Source organism: Centroberyx gerrardi, chromosome 20 (assembly GCF_048128805.1).
Source record: "Centroberyx gerrardi isolate f3 chromosome 20, fCenGer3.hap1.cur.20231027, whole genome shotgun sequence".
In the NCBI taxonomy this organism is placed as follows: domain Eukaryota; kingdom Metazoa; phylum Chordata; class Actinopteri; order Beryciformes; family Berycidae; genus Centroberyx; species Centroberyx gerrardi.
Window position 1 is genome coordinate 20,644,676 of NC_136016.1, and position 18,632 is coordinate 20,663,307.

The 18,632-nt window shown below is 41.5% G+C and overlaps 1 protein-coding gene across 1 annotated transcript in view; it reads right to left on the reverse strand.

Moving 5' to 3' along the window:
- The window catches only part of tmem184ba (transmembrane protein 184ba), a 20,275-nt gene extending 4,895 nt beyond the window's left edge, over positions 1-15,380 (reverse strand). The window contains exons 1-5 of the mRNA XM_078290789.1: positions 15,348-15,380; positions 12,284-12,517; positions 10,572-10,737; positions 1,265-1,355; positions 120-287 (exon numbers count right to left, since the gene is read on the reverse strand). Coding sequence (XP_078146915.1) covers positions 120-287; positions 1,265-1,355; positions 10,572-10,737; positions 12,284-12,517 — 659 coding nt within the window. The 5' untranslated portion in view covers positions 15,348-15,380. The remainder of the gene's footprint in view (positions 1-119; positions 288-1,264; positions 1,356-10,571; positions 10,738-12,283; positions 12,518-15,347) is intronic.
- Positions 15,381-18,632: the final 3,252 nt, after the last annotated feature.

Sequence of the window (18,632 nt, forward strand, 5' to 3'; positions counted from 1 at the left end):
ACATAAAACGCATCACTTCCTGTGCGGCAGAGGATTTTTTTCCCAGGAAAGAGCTACCAGACACCGGCTTTAAAGACACGGCCCCCCTTCCCGTCTCTCCCTGGTTGTGCAGCACTCACTTGAAGTCTCCGTCTCTGTATTTGCCGTAGGCCTGCAGGATGACGGTGACGACGGCCATGAGCGGTTTGACCACGCAGAACTGCAGAGTCGCCTGCTTACAGAACCGCAGGAAGCCGATGGAGTACGCCTTTCCCCACAGACAGCAGGTCCCGTACATACAGCTGGACCTGAGGGGGGAGAAACAACAGACATAATTAAATTAAAGCAATCAAATAGAATATAAACACTTGTGCTGCTGACAACTTTAACACATTCAACTATTAGAGTGAGAAAGAGTTTGGATTACTTACATGTAGGAATTTACTTACAGATGTAACTAACAGACTAAAAATGAAATATGTGCTGAATATATAAATAGAACTATACATAAATATAACTCTGTATTAACATAAAAACATTTGTATAAATAGACATATATAGGTATAATATAAAAGTATAATAGTTATAGTAAGTATTAGTATAATAGTAATTATTTAAGGCTTTTTGTGCACTGGAAAAAGTCATGAAGGCAAAGGTTGATTCCAAATTGAGACATTCATCTTTTTGAAAAATATGACTCATACTGTAACTTGTTATTGCTGATATCAAAAGTGACACTAACAATTGAAGAGTATTCAGGTTTTAAGCATTCTTAGGCAATTTAATTACAAAATAGTGAAATTTTTGTGGATGCCTTCATCTGTATTTTTTAAATATTGAGCAATAACAGTAAAAAAAAAATTCTCCACCCCAAAAAAATATAGCCCAACCTAGACAAACATTTACAGCTTTTTTAGCAATAGCTTTAAACATTAAATGAAGATACAAGCTTTGGGATTTAATTTAATTTATTTTGGCCCTCCACCGATAAAACATGTTTTCCCCTTTGCTAAACAATAAACATGCTGGTTTTATTTTGCAGTTATAAGCGCTGATGGAATCTCTCGTCCAATCACAATGCGTGGTTGGAAACAAATATTGTATAAATGGTGTTTTACAATCAAACTCAAATCCTCCTACTGTGAGACTCTTATTAAACCAATGTAACCGAACGGTGGAGAGAGGCGGAGAGAGGTGGAGGGAGACGGAGAGAGGCGGAGGGAGGCGGAGGGAGGCGGAGGGAGGCGGAGGGAGACAGAGGGAGGCAGAAGGAGGCGGGACTCACTCGATGGGTTTCCCTCGGATCTCGGCCATGATGGCGCTCTCTCCTCCCAGGTATTCATAGCACAGACTCAGGAAGTTGTAAATCACAAAAGCTGTGGAGAAACGGCAGAAAGCAGGAACCGTAGATGAGAGGGTTTGTTGTTATGTGTCAGCAGACATCACTTACAGACTATGATGCACTTAATTTACATAATTACCATGGTAATTCCCCATGGCAGTGGGGCTTACAAACAATCCCCGTCTTTCACTGACTCTGGACTGAATCTCTGAGCACAATCCCAAACAAATTGTACATCTGTAAATACATAGTCGTATTTATCGTGTATTTAATTCCCTGTATAGTGACACTATTTATTCATATTTGGTACTTTGGTCAGACACTAAATGCAACTTACTACTGAGCCATGTAAAAAGCCCACTTAGTCACCACACTTACTCTTTCTTCTTTGTCTCTGATGTTTGATATTTATATTCTATTTGTAAAGCTTGATTGCTGCTTGTTTGTCTGTCTAAATTAGAGCTGCAACGATTAATCGATTAATCGATTAGTTGTCAACTATTAAATTAATCGCCAACTGTTTTGATAATCGATTAATCGGTTTGAGTAATTTTTTAAGAAAAATAAGTCAAAATTCTCTGATTCCAGTTTCTTAAATGTGAATATTTTCTGGTTTCTTTACTCCTCTATGACAGTAAACTGAATATCTTTGGGTTGTGGACAAAACAAAACATTTGAGGACGTCATCTTGGGCTTTGGGAAACACGGATCGTCATTTTTCACCATTTTCTGACATTTTATAGACCAAACAACTAATCGATTAATCGAGAAAATAATCGACAGATTAATCGACAATGAAAATAATCGTTAGTTGCAGCCCTAGTCTAAATGCTTGTATATTGCACTGCACCAACCTCACCAAGTCAAATTCCTAGTATGTGAAAATGTGCCTGGCGAAATATAAATCTGATTCTGATTCTGTGTAAAAATCTTGCCTGGTGCAGCTTTAATTAAAGTCCAGTAACATAAATGATCTATTGGCTGAACTCAGAACCTCCTTGTGCTCTTGAACGCAGCAGTGACACACAACACAAGGACGAGCACGCAGAAGGTCAGCAGAGCAGATCTGTGACACGCAGGTGTGAAACGGCTTCTGGCGCCCACAGACCACCAGCAGTCACACAAACACAGAACCGCATCACATCCTGTTCCAGAGAAAGCATCTGGTGGTTTCACACCCACGGGGGAAAACATAGATCGTGAAGATAATTTTCGAATTATTATGGTATTGTTCCGTGCTGATATTGGTTAAAAAAAACAACTAATAACATCTTCCGGATTTCATACATAGGTCATATTCTAATTTTATACCGTTTCAGCAGGACAGTAAAGCAAAACGCATTATCATCTTTTCACTAAACCACACAACTCAGCATACAGCTTAGATCATCACTATCACTATCGTTACACACTGTCATTCACACACTTCCAGTGATTGTAGTGAGGCATGACTGACTTAAAAAACTGACTTAAAAGTCTAAAAATGGTTTACAGGTCATTACTTGACTTACACATGAGTCATTATTGTTTCTAAAATCATTCATTTCAATAGCACACAATGGGACTACCGATGTCTGAAATTAACTTTTCGGCTCACCTGCCAAGGGCCGATAAACTAAACAAAAAGTACCTGCCAAGAATACTTTTTACCAGCCAAAATAATTAAGATACACTTTCCATTGAAATGTGTCACCTGAGCTGTTTTCAATGCTATTTTGTGTATAGGATCAGGCACTGTGTGTTAATTTACACCTTGCTCACTGACTTACACAATGGCTCATGTTCGTAATAAATAAATAAAACTCAAGAATTCAAAGTTATACCTGAGACTGATCTGAAACAGGCAGATTCTCAAAAATATTCTATCAGGCGCTGCACTAATGCAATGCTCAAACTCTGAAAGCACACTGGAAAACATGACTGTATAATCTGGGGTTCTCCATTTGACAGACAAGTAAATAAAGTTAGACACTTTTATTTATGTCTAGGACAAGTGGGCAGACGAGTTTTGTCTTTGTGGTCTGGTCAGTCACACTGCATTAGTTGAAGAGTTTTCAGACTTCATAATAATGAACAAAAATGCTAAAATTGAGGATATAGGTTTTTTTTTTTAATGACAAATTCCACAGATCCACTGATATCTATACGAGTCCAATATACGAGTACGAGATGTACGCGTGGACAAGGAGAGCAGATTCCAGTGGAAAATGTCACGGCTGTAGTGGGTACACACTGTAACAGGTGGCAGGGTGACCGCAGTGTGTGTGTGTGTGTGTGTGTGTGTGTGTGTGTGTGTGTGTGTGTGTGTGTGTGTGTGTGTTCTTGTACTTCTATCCTTGTGAGAACCAGAGTGAGGACATTTTTACAAAGTGAGGACATTCTGGACGGTCCTCACATCTTCTTAATCCTCACTTTATTAACAAACATTTTGTAGATGCACACAACTCCTCCATGGATTATGTTACTCCGTTTAGTTTGCCATCTTAACCCTAAACCAAAGTCCTAAACTTAAACTAACCTTAACCCTAACCTAAACCTTATTCAAATTTGAACTGTAAACCAGACTCCTAACCACAAACTATTCCCCTTGAAGAAGTGAGAAATGGTAAAATGTCCTCACTGTCCTCATCTTTCTATCCTTGTGAGAACATTTGGTCCTCGTAATAGGAATACAACACACACACACACACACACACACACACCTTCCTCTGACCTTTGCCTGTGTGACTGACGTTCACCTGACAGTGTCTTGTGACCAGTAAGTTATCTCTCCTCTCTGCTGCTGCGCTGGGAGGACGATGGTGACAAAACTGACGAGATACTCAACCGAGCAAATCCTGCCAACGCCCAAGGAACTGCCTCCCCCCCCGGAGTGTGTGTGGGTGTGTATCAGTGTGTGTGTGTATCAGTGTGTGTCTGCAAGGTCAATTAAGGTGAGGTGACAGTGTGTATCAGCTAACTGTGAAGGTGTGAAAATGTGTGTTGGTGCATTTGTAGGACACATTTTGGGTGTGTGTGCTTGTGTTCCTGACATTAGACCAGTGTGCCTTTGGGTGGTGTGTGTGTGTGTGTGTGTGGGGGGGGGAGGTTGTGCTATGTCAGATCCCACGTGTCACAGCAGATCTCAGCTGTGCTAATGGCAGCAACTCCTGTTATGTCAGCTCTTTGGAGCCGTCACACACACACGTCACACTTTAGTCCAATACTGACACTCAACTAACCATAACCATAACCATAAGTGACAATTATGCGTCACTAAAACGTCTGCTGAGTTTCAGACAACAGTGTGAACAGTAGTGTATAGAAGCTCAGTGTGTGGGTTGGGATTCATCTTAGGGTTAGGGTTAAAGATGTGATCAGGGCCTGTAGAGATGCAGCAAACAGGCGAGAGACAATATCAATATCAATATAATTATTGTTTCCAATCCATTGTGATAAACACACTACCAGTCAAAAGTTTGGACCCACCTGATTGAATGTTCTATGTTTTTCATTCTCTTAAAGCCGTTTTGATCTAAAGGCTTCTGCTTAAATGCTTGAAATTTGCTTCTTAGACAAATATAAACAGTGAAGTTGATCCTATGTATGAATTTCTTTCCAAAGCCTTTTGCCTTTCCATCAAGGCAAAGGGCGGCTACTTTAAAGAATCTGAAATATAAGATAGTTTTGATTTGTTTAACACTTTTTTGGTCACTGCACATTTTTTTGTGTTATTTCATAGTTTTGATGTCTTCACTATTATTCTAAAATGTGGAAAAAATGTGGTGTGTCCAAACTTTTCATTGGTAGTGTATATCGATATTGAAAAAAATCCTTTTATAATCATATTGCCCTAAGTGACGCTTTGTTGAACATCTACTTTTGTCATTGGATAATCAGCTGAGTATCAACATTGGACTATCAAAATAAGGAGTTACCCATTCTCTCTCCCTGCCTTTACCCCCCCCCCCCCCCCCCCCCCCCCCCACACACACACACACACACACACACACACACACACACACCCAGGACCTATGTTACTTGCACTTCACTGTCTTCTTCATGGTTTCTGTGCGACGTATGGCATGTTAGTCGACACTTACGCAAACAGAGTTCATGCCATACATGCCGGTCCAATGTCGGGGCTCCGCAAAACACAAAGACTGCTGTACTGAGAACTGGTTGTTCTGCTCCGGTTAGTACTCTATCTCTCTCTCTCTCTCTCTCTGTTTACCACCACGCTGCTCAGTCACTCTTCCCCGGGGAACCCTCTTCAGCGCTGGCTGTTGCTATGGCGATACAGCAGGCCTACACCCCGCTGAATGCGTGCCTCAACAAGTTGGGTGAGGACTAGGACCGCGATGAGACCGGTTGCCATGCAACAGGTCGGCCTCGCTTCGGAAAAAATTTTTTGGGCAGGGCTCAGAGCGACAGGAGGAGAGAGGAGAGGAGAGAGAGAGGAGAGGAGAGAGAGAGAGGAGAGAGAGAGGGAGGAGAGAGGAGAGGAGAGAGAGAGGGAGGAGAGAGGAGAGGAGAAAGAAAGAGGAGAGAGAGAGGGAGGAGAGGAGAAAGAAAGAGGAGAGAGGAGAGGAGAGAGAGAGGGAAGAGAGAGAGGAGAGAGAGAGGAGAGGAGAGAGAGAGGAGAGGAGAAAGAGAAGGAGGCAAGGGAGCAGACTAGGAGATAACAAGCAGAAAAGTAGCTGAGGAGGACAAAAAGGAGAAGAGGTAGAGGAGGAGGGAGGGAGGGGAAGTGAAGTCAAGAGAGGAAGAGGAGGAGGAGGAAGAGGATGAGGAGAGCCATCTGACTGAAGGAACAATACGCCTCCCACCTTCCTGACGCACACACACTCTCCCAAAAAGCAGAACCATACATAGACCGTCTCTGATCCACATACAAAAAACAGAAGACATCATCAACTGTACGACAGAGGAAGTGACGAACAAACTGAGCGTCACTGTGAGAAGAAGAAGAAGAAGAAGAAGAAGTCTATTTCTGTCTTTCTGAATGTAAAAAGGGACTGTGGAGGTGGACATGAGGCAGGAGGAGCAGGAGGAGGAGGAGGAAGGCAGCTGTCACCTCCTACCAATATAAGAATTTAAGAATAGTCAGAAATAGCGTCATGCAGCATTTGTTCTGTTGGCGTCATCCGTCCCATCAGCGAAGCCGCCAGTTCATCGTCAACCTCAGCTATTCTCATCCCACAAAATCCCAAAAAAAGTCAAAATTTAAGTATAATTCCAGCCACAGTGAGTGTTAAGCCCATTTTCCAGTGTGTCTCCTCTCAATTCCTAGAGATTTTTATATGCTATTATTAGAGAAACAGTTATCATGTGACTTACTTCCCTTCCTCTAAGATGCCACTCACTTTCATTCAACTCCAAACAACATCAAAACCAAATTTGAGATGGCAAACTAACTCCAGTAATATAATCCATGGAGGAGAAATGTGTGTGTCGACCAAAGTTTTGCTAGGCCTCGACTAATAAAGCATTAAAAACCCACTGTTTTGTGAATGAAAAGTACTTCCTATCCAAATATATTCAGAAAGCCCTCATTGGACTACAATCTTTGCTTATATATTTTTGTTTACATCTGAAGTCCCGCCTTAAACAGCAATTCTGACCAATCACCAACGTCCTGCATGGTTACATCCCGCCTCCTTTCTTTTCATTTCTTCTGCCTGAAAGTAGTTCTTATGAAATAAATTAGAATAAGGTGCTAAGTTTTCCTCTTCAACAGGTGGACATCTATGAAATCCCTCTAGCTACAGGTTATCACAACCAAAACAACAACACAGGAATTTAATAAGGCAGAGAGGGCAATCTGGAAAATGGGCCAAACATTCACTCCGACTGGAATAATCCTTTAAGGATGGATGGATGGACAGACTGTTCACCTCCAACCTGCTTTTCATGACTGTGTGTTTCAGTAAGTCAGCTGGAAAAGTTGGTCCTGATGAGGTGGAAACAGGTGCTTGACTCTAATCAGCAACTTCTATCCATAAAAGAAGACATACTGTGCCATTTGGTGGACGATTTTACTGTATCCAAGACACCTTACTGTATTAGACCATAGTTTTCCAGCATGGATGAGTCCTATGGGAATAAAAAAAAAACCTAAACATGGCTGTGTTAGTGCCATTCTTTACCTATCTATGACTATATAGGGATGTCACTGATTTGTTGACTCCACCATATTGACCCCACCACCGTATTAAAACAGCGTTCCATTATAACCACAGACGATACAACGAGCGACCATGTCACCTGACTTTGGAAGAAAAGGAAAGATACTGTAAAAGGTTTGAAGTGTGTAAGAAATAAAATGAATATTGTGCTTTTTATATGAATAACACACTCTGTTCTTTGTTCTCAGAGTAGAGTGTCTTTTCGTCTCTACGTACCATAATGATGTAATCAGTGCATGTATGCGTGTACGTGTACTATATATGGTTATGTGTGGTTTTGAGTGATCCTATAGGTGGACACGCAGTTAGAAGTCCGAACTGGTGGGTTGGTTTTGAGCCAAGTGGGTTTGGCTCTGTGCTGAGATTTACGGTTTTGTTTACTTCAACCTATATAAGTGGATCCTCAACTCCGTTCTTGGTCACTTCTTTGTTGCTTGTCTGGAACACTGAACTGAACCATGCATGTCTGAATAAAGAATCCACAGAAGAGACTCTTGAACCTTGCTTATTCATTTTGACCCACAACGGGTGAAGTAAAACTTTGCATTTACAAGTGCTTGGAGGATGAGACCCTTCCTCTCCGCCTCCAACATCTCCGACACCACTGAAGTCTGCAGATAAACTCCCTGATCTGTCGTTTCCTGATATAACATTATACATAACCTGCTGCATCTCATTCACAACCCTGTCTCCATCTTCTGGTGAAACCCGTAAGTAATATGGCAAATTTTACTGCTATTGACTACACAACACTTGAGGACACAATACAACAGCTTAAGTCGTCCACCCGCTGCCTCGACCCTCTGCCCACAAGCTTTTTTTAAAAATGTTTTTAGCTGTTTGGCGAATGAGCTATTGCAAATTGTTATACAGCGCTCTTTTGTCTGGTGTTTTCCCAAATGCTTTGAAAACTGCTGTTATTAAGCCCCTGTTAAAGAAGAGTTGCCTGGATGCCTCTGTGATAAGTAATTACAGACCTATTTCCAATCTCCCTTTTATTAGTAAGATCCTGGAAAAAATTGTCTTCAACCCGCTTAACAACTATTTAATTTCAAATGCTCACTTTGACCATTTCCAATCCGGAGTTAGACCTCGGCATAGTACTGAGACGGCCCTTATTAGAGTTGTGAACGATCTTCGTATGAACACAGGCAAGCTTTCTATCCTTATACTTCTGGATCTTAGTGCTGCATTTGACACTGTTGATCACACAATATTATTAGATAGACTAGAAAATTGGGTTGGACCCTCTGGCCCAGCCTACCTGCAAGGGAGGAACTACTTTGTGTCTATGTGTGACTCAGTATGACATGTGGAGTTCCACAGGGCTCAATCCTCGGCCCTCTTTTATTCAACCTCTACATGCTTCCACTGGGACATATCATACAGAAAAATAGCATTCACTACCACAATTATGCAGATGACACTCAGCTCTATATATCTCTTTCTTCAAGTGACTTTGGTCCTGTAGATTCTCTGATTCAGTGTATTGAGGAAATTAATGACTGGATGTGCCAAAACTTTCTTCAGCTAAATAAAGACAAAACTGAGGTAATTATCTTTGGCACTAAGGAAAAGAGGCAGACAATTAGGGCTCACCTTGACTCCCTGTCTCTCAAGAGTAAAGCTAGGAAAGAAGGTGTTATTATGGATGCTGATCTCAATTTTAACAAACATATCAATACCATTACAAGATCAGCCTTTTATCATCTTAAAAATATAACCAAAGTACGGGGTCTTATGTCAAAACCTGATTTAGAAAAGCTGATACACTGCTGCTTGTCTATAAAGCGCTAAATGGCTTAGCTCCAAAATACATTTCTGACCTGCTCCTACGATATGAGCCACCCAGACCTCTGAGGTCATCTGGGACCGGTCTGTCAGTTGTTCCCAGGGTGAAAACTAAATCAGGTGAAGCTGCTTTTAGTAATTATGCTCCCAATTACTGGAATAAACCTCCAGAAGCACTGAGATGTGCTTCCACTGTCAGCTCTTTTAAAAGTCGGCTCAAAACGTTCCTTTTCTCTGTGGCCTTCCGCTAAATCACCTGTATGTAGATGTAACAGGTGTTATCTTTATTTCTTTCTTTTATTTATGTTTTACCTATTTTATACAAGATTACTCATCAATTGGCCTCACAAACAGGATCCCAACAGGAGTCTAGAGGAACTCTGGTGAGTAGTTTCTCAGCTCTGATGGGATCCTCAAACCTGTGTTGAGAATTGAAGGATTTCTTGAAGTTTATAATTGTAATTGTTTAGATGATCTGTGTATTGTTCTAAAGGAACATTTACAAGTCCTATAGGGGCTGTGGGGCCTGCCTACAGGGTGGGGTAAGACCACCGGAAAGACTCTAGGCTCCTTCGAAGAATCCTTCAAGATCTCATCTAAACTGATTTCCTTTTGAGAGGAAAAAGTGAGGGAGTCCCTCTCAGAGAAGTTATACTGGCTGACCAGAGGTGTCCCCAGTGTGAGAGTGACTGCTCAATATCTTTCTTTCTTTCGTTTTTAATGTCATTTTATGTATTTTTTCTGTTTTATGTATTTGCCTTGTGTATGAAATGTGCTATATAAATAAAGTTTGCCTTGCCTTTTTGCCTTGCCTTGCCTTAAGCCTTAAGACGAACAAATTGCACTTCAGTTATTTCACTTCAGGGTGAAACTACCCAAAAGTACTTCATCTTCAAGTTGTTCCTGATTACCAGGCAGGTCAGATAAAGTTTCATTCATAAATTGTTGCTACTACTGTATGTCGTCTCTCTCATTATCAGTGGGCAACCAGTGAAATTTCTCCCCTCCCTCCATGGCGATACGTTTATTGCAACTAATGGCACACCATGTGACAGGCATTTGAACCGGTACTGTAAGTAAAGTGCGTTATTTAATAAAACACACTTTCTCTCACAAACTGTGAACGTTTGTTTTGTTTTGGGAGTCAGTTTGGGAGTCAATATGGCGTCAACAGAACAGCAACGCCACTGCGAGTCGTGGATTGAGCCACACAGGATGGAAGATGGACAGGCGGAGGAAGAGAAAGACGAAGAGAAAAGAGAGAGAGAAAGAGAGGCGGAGCGTGTCCTCACCCTCGTAGCAGTCCCTGACGGTGTCGAAGTAAACGTAGTACTGGTCGTTGGTGAAGAAGAGGAGGCTGAGCCAGGAGTCGAAGGCGTAGATGGGAACGATGAAGAGGATCCGCACGATGTGGCGCTGCTCGTTAGGGGAGCTGTAGAAACGAAGGTGCATGTAGATCTGGGGCAGAGAGAGGGATGGAGGGAGGAGGGAGGGAAAGAGAGAGAGAGAGAAAGATAGGGGGAGATTAATTCATTTTGTAACAAGATTTCCGACCTCAGTAGTATAATAGTACTGATAAATTAATCTTTTTATTGCAGTTTTGTTCTCTTCATGTATGTTTGCACAGCTGCACCACCTGACATTTTTGGACTTCAGAACTCCAAAAATGATTTACTTTTCAATAAAATAAAAGCGGTTAGTTAGTCATGAAGAAGATATTGTAGAATAAGTTGATATATTACATGTGTGTCGCCGACCAAAATAATCATTGACCCTGATGATCGATATGTTACACTGACATCATCTCACAGGAATGTGTGAGAAGAAAAACCAACAGGCACCATGAACCTTCTGTCCAACTTTTCTGTTCAGCTTTCCATTTTTGTTTTCTTTCAGCCAGACTTAAAGGCTTTATAAAAGGCTTTTCATCCACTTCCACTGACATCATACTTCACCTTTCACTGTGTGTGTGTGTGTGTGTGTGTATCCATACTCTGTACCACAAACACCTGCCGAGGGCTGTTGCCAAGCAACCCCTGCCCTCCTCTCAGCCTGAGCAGATGTGTGTGTGTTTGCAGCGTCACATCACCTGCGCATTAAATAAACACACACACACCTACCTGCCAAGTTATATTCTTGTGAGCGACCATTTCAGAAAACTGGATAAATTACTGGGTAAATTGCTTAGCAGCTTGGTTTAGCTGTCATTAAGGTTAATAGTTAGCCAGCCAGCTGGTGACAGGGCAGGACTGCTGTTTTATAAGAAGTGATGTCAAATCATGATGGCTTCTAGACTATTATCCATCTGCTATTCACCACTGAAAATGCACAGGCATTGGTAGAAAGTGAGAAGTTTTTAACATCAATAAATCATCTAATTAGGTCTAAAACTCTATACTTCTTTAACTGAATCAATCCTCATCTCCTCTACTGTGACCTGGTTTAGAAACCTGAGTGTGAAGAGAACTCGGCGGCAGAGAGAAAGTCGCAAACAAGACGCAAAACATCACAGACTGTCCTAGTTATTACATCTGGGAACATTTCAGCCACTTCCTCCATGCTGTAGGTTCAACCACAGGCTGAGTCAAACACATTTAAGCTGTCATTTATCCTATGTGCTGTAAACCTGCTAAAATGTAACAAACAAACTCTCCATCTCTTACCTGTTTCTTTCCCGGTCATATTTCTGCGTTTTCTCTATTTATTTGTATCTTTCTTTATTGTTTTGTTTGCCAGATTCCACATTAGAACCACAGAACACATACAAACATTGGTAGTTAGAAGTGTTTAACATCAATAAATCATCTAATTAAGTCCAAAACGCTGTACTTCTTTAACTGAAACAATCCTCATCTCTTCTATCATCACCTACTAACCTCCTAAAAGTAACTATTCCTATTAGTAACTATCCTATTAATAACTATTAGTAACTTCCACATTAGTAAGTCCTGTATCAAGTAAACTATCAAATCTCTATGTACAGAAACTCCTTGGAAGCCGTTACCTGGTGGCAGGTGAGGATGAGCGCGGTCCAGACGAAGAAGCCGGAGACGGCCTGAGCGGCGGGCGTCATGAGGAAGATGGGCTGGTCCTGGCTCAGCAGGGGGGCCTCGGGGAGCCAGGAGATGTTGGGACCCATCGGGGCGGCGGTGGGCGGGGGGCCGGGGGCCACGGCCAGAGGAGAGTCCTCCCCCAGCCTCTCTGAGAGCGGCACGTCGCGCCGCCACAGCCTCAACATCTGGAAGAAACGCACAAACAGCTGCTTTTAAATGACAGACTGACATAAACCAACCAAGCTCAAAACCAGATCATGGTGCCTCCACACTGTGAGCAGCATCATTAACAAGTCCAGTCATTTCCTACAGAGCTGAACGACCAGGGGAAATTACGGGAAATTTGTCTGATGTGTGGACGCTCAACAAGCTTGCTGCCACAGCTGAACTTTCTGTGGTTCATCGACAGCCAATCACATTTCTTTGCTTCCTTGTTTCCCTACAGATTTTGTTTCATGAATAGTTCTGCTAGTGCAAAATGGACGACAAGTTGATTCCAGCCATTCAAAGCTTCTCTACAACTTTTATCTGAAAGACGTCAGGAATAAACGTCTCAAAAAACGAAGCTTGGAGAACAGCTGCATCCACTGTTGGGGTCGACGGTAAACTGAAGTACTGTTTTTTCTGTTTCTATTCAATTATTATTCTAATCATTTCTATTTAATGCTAACAAATTAACACTTGTTACCTAGCTGATGCAACACCAAAGCAGTGAAAAACACCATTTGTGCCTCAGTGTGAACAAGCAGTCTGTGTGTAGAAACCACAGAAACTCTCCTCAAACAGCGACTGTACCGTGACTTCACTGTTGACACGGCTGATAATGGATCAACGCCCAGGTCCACTATTAATCATCAACCGAAGATATTGATCATGTAATCTGTGTTATGAGTGTTATATGTATAGGAGGAGATAAACGGAGGAATGTTATGAATGAACATCTGAGTATGAGTCAAGACTGTATTCATGTACAGTCTGATCTGTGCTGGACTGTACAGAAGGACGGAACAGCTAGCAGAAGATTTAAAGGGGAAAAAAATCAGTTGGTGATTTCCTACATTTCCCAGAATGCCTTTCGACAACCCCCACAGAACAGGCCTGAACTTGTTGCATTCAGCTGGGGATTGTACATGTAGCTGGAGAAAGGAATAGCTATAGCATAGCAAGAGAGAGTAAAAGTTATTCCAGTCAAGAATAAGTGAAAGTTGCGTCCCTTTACTCAAAACTCAACCTGTCTTGTTGCTGCAGTGCATTCTGGTATCTCTCCTGCTCCTGTGGGTGGAGAAATTGGTCTCTCTCCTCTTCTACGATGGATTTCTCCCTGTATGATTGTTGAACGTCTCTCGGTGCAAAATGGCGGCTCTAGAAAGAAGCCCTCGCTCTTTGACTCTGAGGGACTGACACCAAAACCTTTCTGATATCAGACTCCGTTGTAGCTGCTGGAAATATCCAAACATGACCAATAGCTGTTTTTTAAACTCTGTTACCAAGTGTTTTAAGCCGGATTCTTCCTTTAACATGACATCACCTCTGATACACTCATCTTTCCATATCTGACCAGTCCTTCAAACAGGAAGTGACGGCCTGCAGCCCGAACAAGCTCGAGGCAGAGCGAACACAGCGAGGGACGAACAGCAGACGTCACACACGCCTCCGTTCCTCCAGCTAGTGAAGACAGTTACATAACCAGCAGATCCTCACTCTCAGTCTCAGATAGCCTCAGGGTGCGTTTGTTCTTGAACACTGACTGACAACTGTCGGTTGGGGTGGTGGTGAAGCAAACACACACACACACACACACACACACACACACACTCTCAGACACAAACAAAGATTATCATGATTTAAAAAAGTGTTCAAAAATGCTAAAAATGCTGTTTGATGAACTCTGATTCTGAAGCAAAGTCACAGAGAGAGAGAGAGAGAGAGAGAGAGAGAGAGAGAGAGAGAGAGAGAGAGAGAGAGAGAGAGAGAGAGAGAGAGAGAGAGAGAGAGAGAGAGACCAGCCAACAGTGAGAAAGGGCATCCTTCATTCGGACCTATCATGTCTCGTCTGCCAGAGCGGCATGGCAACTGAAAGTCACATTAACACAGAGAACAAACTGCACAGAGAATGAAAGGCTGACATGGTACTATTACACACACACACACACACACACACACACACCAAACTCCAGCTTTGAGTTTCTTCAACACTAATAGAGTTAAAGTCAAGTGATTGAATTTGGCGGTTTGATAAAAGTGAGTTAGGCTGCTTTCATGCTTTAATATTCAGAGGCATTGTGGTTTCTGTGTGTGTGTGTGTGTGTGTGTGTGTGCGTGTGCGCGCGCGAGAGAGAGAGAGACGGTAGGTCATTTGTATTGGTTTGCGAAGGATCAGCAGATCAACATGTCAACAGAGCTGAAGTGAAGGCATCAGCAGCCACACACACACACACACACACACACACACACACAATGCCAATGTCCTTGTGCTGAAGCAGGGAGAGACATCTGTGTGTTGCATTTGAAAGGCAAAAAAGGTCAGTCTGAGGAGTGACACTGACACACACACACACACACACACACACACACACACACACACACACACACACACAGGAATAATATCAGAGTGGAAGGGGGGCGTGAATAAAGTAAAGCAACAGATGGGAAGGGGCAGTGGGGGGGCAGACAGGGTGTGTGTGTGTGTGTGTGTGTGTGTGTGTGTATAATTCATAATAAGTAATGATATGGGTGGCAGCCAGACTGGATTATCTTATTGGCTGCAGCAGCAATAACAACAACAACAATAACAACACTGGGATTTACTGAGCAGAAAGCCATTTTAGCAGGAATTCAATTTGTCATATTTATTGCTAATCACAGTGTTGTTGTTGTAGTGTTGTTTCACTGTGAATTAATGGAAAATACTGTACAAAGTCTGATTTAACATAGACAAAACAATCATGTATAATATGGAAATGAAGCACAAATGGCAACAAATGAAACAATCATATGCCAACTTGTCAGACTCACCTTTGTAGTCTAAAGGTTCCCTTACTTGCACTTGAAAATTAACCCTGGAATTGAGGAAAATCAGTTTTAATAGTGAGATATGAAGTATTGATGCATTCTGGACACAATTTCCTTGGACTTTTCATATTCTAAAGACTCAACCTACCTGGTAGATCGGTTTCAAATCCCCCAGCTCAGCTCAGCTCAGCTCAGCTCGGCTCGGCCGGTGCAGCCCACAACCAGAAATAACCCAGAAACGGCCTTAATTCCTGCTCAGAGCCGCTCCGTCGCTCCCCGGACATCCATGTTGACCCGGACTGCTCTCAAATCTCTGCGTCCCGAAAAGAAAAACTGTCCCCGTCGGCTCCAACTCGCCTCTAAAGTTTGCGCGTCATTTTCTAGAAGCCGTGTGCTGTGTTTTGTTCCTCGTGAGGCTGAAGTTGCGGTGAAAGTCTGTGGTTTTAAAAGGTGAAAGAGTAAACTCGTTCATTCCTTTCTGTTCTCCTTCCCGTCCGCAGCCGTTGCAAGTTGCCACACAGCAACACAATCCCCCCTCGGATTACTGTAGATCAGCTGCGCTCCGCCCACTCTGCGGGACGCACCGGCTCGGCCAATCACAGGCAGACTACCATTAAGATCCCGGAAGTGGGCGGGGAATAGGTTTGAGCACTGCGCATGTGCTGGTCTATTTTTGAGTCCACTTTGCTGCTTCGTGAGCTCTCTTTATGAAAAGACAATCCTACCAAAAATATAAAGGTTCAGAATATATTAAAGTGTAAGTGGGGAGATATCAGTGGAGAGAATAAGATAAGATAAGATAAGACAAGACAAGACAAGATAAGACAAGATAAGATAAGATAAGATAAGATAAGATAAGATAAGATAACATAAAATAAGATAAGATAACATAAGATAACATAACATAACAAAACATAACATAACATAAGACAACATAATGTAATGTAATAATAAAATAATATAATGTAATATAATATAAAATAATATAACAACATAAGATGGATTGTGGGGAATTGGGCTCATTGCAGCAGCAAATAATATTGTGATACAGCAGAGAAAAATAGAATATAAACAGAAAAATAGAAAATAAACTATACAACTATAAATAACAAAGGGAGCCAATAGAACCATATGAAACTGGCAATTTCAACACAAAAACATGGTAAATAGACCGTGTAAAAGAAAAGTACGTATGGGTTACAGCATCATTAGAGTGTGCAAAATAATACAGAATATGTATGATGTGGAAATATACCAAAAATATGAGATATATGCAGGAGGATGAAATACTAGTATGAGTAGACATTCTTGTATACATCTCAAGTATTAACTTCTAGTGGATGAACAGTGAAATTGAATTAATCCTGATTTTCCTGGGAACCATTTTAAAGGACCCTTGGGAGTCCCGGGACCCCAGTTTGGGAACCACTGGCCTAACATTAAAAGCCTCTGACTCACTTCATTGATCTGGACATGGGATTATGCATGTTAAGGACAGGTATAAGTCATTAGAACACACACACACACACACACACACACACACAAACACAAGTACTGGAAGTCAGTGTAAGTTGTGCATATCTTTATTGATTCATAAAATATACACAAATATCATAGTAATAAAGTTTAAGCATGGTAAAGAAATGTACAAGACATCAGTGGATCCACAGACAGCCCCGTCCCATCAGTGACATCCATCCCATAATATAACTGTCCGCACTAAACAGGCCCGGGACAAAAAAACTGGTTGAAACCTCACCAAATATCTTTCTGTCATTGTCTGCTGCGGTGAAAACCAAAACAACCGCTTCCAGCAGACTCTTAAAGATACCGGTGAAGTTTCAGTTTGGATTTGGCCCCGGGTCTGATGCAGGTTTGACCTTTGGCCTTTTGAAATCTGACACCACGAAGCCCTCCAGAGGTAAACAGTACATCTCTCCAGTCGCACTGACATCTTCAAACAATCTATCACATTTTGGCTTTACACAAAAGGTATTTACACACATTACAGGTAAAAAAAAAAACAAAGTAAAGAACAAATATACAAACGGAAAACCGGACTTGTTGATCTCCAACACCTTTTTAAAGGATAAGTTTGGTGATTTTGGACCTATATGTAATTTATCTATTACATACCTGTAGTACCATGTGTAATTGTTTACAATCAGACCTGACCGTCCAAAACTAGATCACTCCTCCAGTAATCACTTTCACCTCACAGCAGTCTGTGCTGCAGCAGAGAAAAATAGTTCAGTGATTTCCTGATTAGTTTTAGTTTAGTTTAATTGTGCAAGAAAGTAAAATATAAATCGCCAATAGACAGAATTAAACAACATTGTCCAGTATACACAGGTGGTTGAAAAAACCCATAGAGCTTGTTAGATGACCAGAGTCACTGAGAAGCAAAGGAAATGAACTTACAAATAATTAACTTACAAATAAAAATGAAATTGACAGACAAATGAAAATGAAAACATTAGTAAAAATAGGAAAAAGAGTAAAAGAGAAAACAACCAACTAAAAATAACCCCAAAAAAATAAATAAATGTGCATAATGGTGGGAATTATGTCATGAAATCAGAGCTAATTTATGTATTTTGTAACTTTTCCGTTTACTCTCAACTCCCCAAATGATTTTTTTTTTTTTTTTAGATATTTTGACAAACCCCATTTGGATTCATTGGGCCAAAGTACTACAGGTGTGTAAGAGACAAATTATATATAGGTCCAAAATCCCCAAAATTACCTTTCTAACTAACCTTTCACACCTGGAGTAACAAGTTTGACTAAGGCTTTAATAATATCATACAAACCCACTTCTCCCCATGCTGTAATCTGATCCTCAAGTCACTATCTAATAGCAGTCTTCTTCCTCCTCATCATCATCATCCAAAGAGCTTGTTTTCAACAGCCTAAAATCCTGGTTAATCTCTCAATAGTTAAAGACAGCGACAAGTGTGCTGAACGCTCCGGAAAAAAGGGAGGGAGATTTAGTCGAGAGGGACAAATCTGCTGTTTTAATTCATAGGTATTCATTCATTCATTCATGAACGGCAAAGAAAGAGCATTTGAGTCATTTTCCCTCCTTCCCTCCCTTCCTTCCTCCTTCCCTCGTCTCCTTGGACTCTCTGTAAATCTATCGGTAAAACAAAGCTAAAGGCAAAACTAACATTTAAGACAATAAGACACTGACAGACACCGACACATATTGACAAAATGCAGCTTCGCCTCCCTCCTGTAAATTCACTCTTTCACATTCATTCTTCTTCCCTCGGTCCATTTTCAAGC